At 35.4% G+C, this 2,969-nt stretch overlaps 1 protein-coding gene across 1 annotated transcript; it reads left to right on the top strand.

Annotated features, from left to right (window-relative positions):
* Nucleotides 1–263: 263 nt before the first annotated feature.
* Nucleotides 264–1,904, top strand: LOC106618451 (leucine-rich repeat neuronal protein 3). Its single transcript, XM_014236213.3, has one exon. It carries the CDS (start codon nt 337–339, stop codon nt 1,735–1,737), a length of 1,401 nt encoding a protein of 466 aa, XP_014091688.1. The 5' UTR covers nt 264–336; the 3' UTR covers nt 1,738–1,904.
* Nucleotides 1,905–2,969: the final 1,065 nt, after the last annotated feature.

Genomic DNA, 2,969 nt, shown 5'->3' with positions numbered 1-2,969 from the left:
ACACTTCTTTATAAAAAATATGATTAATGAAGCGCTATTTACTATACGAGTTAAGACTAAGTATCAATAATATTTTGAAACTGCCAACGCCAAAAACAAAAAAAAAGTGCATTCCATATCTTATCGCACTGGAAATAACAGCTTGCAACATTTAGTTCTCGCAGGCGGTTGATAACATTATAATATCTAGAATAACGAGCTAATCTTATCTTTCGGAAAGGTGGGAATATTGGAAGCTAGAGTATTACACATGAGGTGGAACTGAAAGCATTGCCTACTTTTGCGACAGTCGAAATAGATATCAGCACAGTTCCGTAGTCTTTGTAGATATTTGCGATGATTTGCCGGCAACTCTATTTTGTTACAATTACATTGGCATTGACGCGCTGCGTCATAGCCGAAGCTATCGATGAAATCGAACTAGAACACTTTTGTTATCCTGAGCAACATAAAAATATCCGCAAATCTTGTGAATGTAGTAATGAAGATTCGCCGCCGTGGGGAATACGCGCCATAAACATAGATTGTAGTTACAAGATTTTGAAAACAAGCGACTTTTCTGAAGTATTGCCGCTCTATGTGAATACTTTGGACTTGTCGTGGAACACAATGGACGAAGTGCCCACATTAGCTAGCGACAGTTTGCGAGTGTTGAATGTTATGCACAACAACATTTCCACATTAACCAACAAAAAATTTGTCAAGGTTTCTTATATCCGTGAACTCTACTTGGGCTGGAATAGCATACAATCAATCGAGTTGAGTACTTTCGACGAGTTGGCCCACTTGCAAGTACTGGATTTATCGCACAACAATGTCCATATGTTGGGCCTCCAGTTGTTCCGTTCGTTAATTATACTAGAGACTTTGGATTTGTCATGGAATCGACAATTAAACCAAACTGAGGATATTCAAGACCAGGACTTTTATCGCACTTTTGGTGTTAATACGAAATTAAAAACCTTGCGCATGCAAGCCTGTAGTTTAAGAGATCTGGTTTTACCCGAAAAGGTGCCACTCGTAAAATTAGATTTACGATGCAATATGCTAGAAAGAATTCCAATGAATCTTCCTATTACTTTGGAGATACTTGATATCAGTGCTAATCTATTCCAGAACATTTCGTCAGTGATTACAGCTAATTTGTCTTCCACGTTGAGTGAGTTGTTGGTGGAGGATATGCCGCGTCTGCAGTCTGTCGAAGAGAATGCTTTCGAAACACTTACTGGATTGAGAAAGATCAGTTTTCAGAATAGTCGCCGTTTGACTAAGTTTAGTGGAAACGCATTTGGTTCTGATGTTGATCGCTTTCCAATGCTACGAACACTGATTTTTCGTGGCACTTCAATTGGCTCATTTAATGCTACTTTGGAGCCTATTTTCAAACAACTCATCGAATTGGATTGCAATGGTGTGCCGCTTATCTGCGACTGCGAATTAGTATGGATCAAAGAGATGAAATTGGAAACTAATGGTCGTTGCTACAATCCCTCACAGTTGAGGGGAGAAACTCTAACAAGTGTCGATAAATCCGACTTCAGTTGCCCTCAGTGGCCTCATTGGGTCGGCGGGCTCTTCATTTTCGGGCTTATTTTGCTATGTACCGTTGGAATTTGTGCAGTAGTTATGTGTCTACGGCCGAACAGGGGTGGGGTTATTCTACGTCGGCATGTGGGGTCGGGCAGCCCATATGCCAGAGTTACTATCGAACCAAATAGACAGGAAAACTATTATTGATACTTACTATTACTAAATATATAGCATAGTTTACTCAAATAAAATTATAGTATTAACGCGATGTGATTAAATAAAAATGTATTTATTTAAAACATATATTTTTCTTATTTTACGAACATACATAAATATAAAATTTAGTTCGTATTTGTATATTTCTGATAACGAAATCTTATCTTTGTGTATACAGTCCAATAAGTGTGAGTTCATTGTACAAAGGTTTTACAGTGAAACCGGTGCTGTATTGAACACAAGAACAATGTACAGTATCCCTCTGGATATTGCACTTCAAAATTGCATAATGTTTGGTTCGGGGAATCAATTAACCGATACTAGTTTAATTGAACAATTCCTTTAATTACAGGAATCCCGCTTAATTGGACAAAATAATCAATTATAAGAATATCCTTTGCGCGCTTTAAGTGTTTATTTAGTTTTTAGTAATTATGTTTAAATATTATTTTTAACTTTAAACGGAATAAACATAAGGAACAAAAACAAGGCAATGCACTTACTATGTACATATATATTTAGAGATATAAAAAGTAAAAAAAAACTTAAGGTACAAAAACAATTTATATTATTGTATAAATGCAGCACTTGCATTCACACATTTAGAGATAGTTGCTTACAATTTTATGACGTTAATTTAGGAAGTCTGTAAATCTTTTTTTGTTTATTGTTCAATCTACAAGAAATAACATGCAATTCTATATTCCCTAATTCATACAAAAACTTGTTTTCTAAATAAAAATATGTTTGAAGTTTTTGTATGTCTTTTAAAACTTGGGGAACCGACGGAGGCTTTGGAATATAATTTTCTTTCTCTTGCTCCTCAACATCAGCACCAGAGCTAAAATCAGCATCCTCCAAAATATCTTTACCAATAAACATACATACATATGTTTTCAATTCCTTTGCAGAGATGTCAACTGTTGTTTATCACAAATGCTGGGAAATACATATGTAAATAGATTCCGATTGTACTACGGAGTGTAAAGTGTTATCAAATCGTTACTCATCATATAAATCATTTAAGTTCATTGAAGTGCCAATCGTGTTCTATAATCAGTGTAAAGGTGTTACTTTTATAATGAGTGAGCGCAATGCGCTTAATTTTGCAAACAATGTCGCAATCTTAAATAGAAAAAGAAAAAACGACAACGTGTTCGAACACACAATGTCGAAAAATACCAAAAACAATTATTACGCTATATTAGATGACGATCTCGGAG

This window comes from Bactrocera oleae, chromosome 4 (assembly GCF_042242935.1).
Source record: "Bactrocera oleae isolate idBacOlea1 chromosome 4, idBacOlea1, whole genome shotgun sequence".
NCBI lineage: Eukaryota > Metazoa > Arthropoda > Insecta > Diptera > Tephritidae > Bactrocera > Bactrocera oleae.
The sequence above is the reverse complement of the archived record's forward strand: the minus strand, read 5'-3'. Positions and strand labels throughout refer to the sequence as shown.

Bases quoted from the DNA above. Each gene is read 5' to 3' on its own strand.
- LOC106618451 (XM_014236213.3), top strand. From the start codon at position 337: ATGATTTGCCGGCAACTCTATTTTGTTACAATTACATTGGCATTGACG.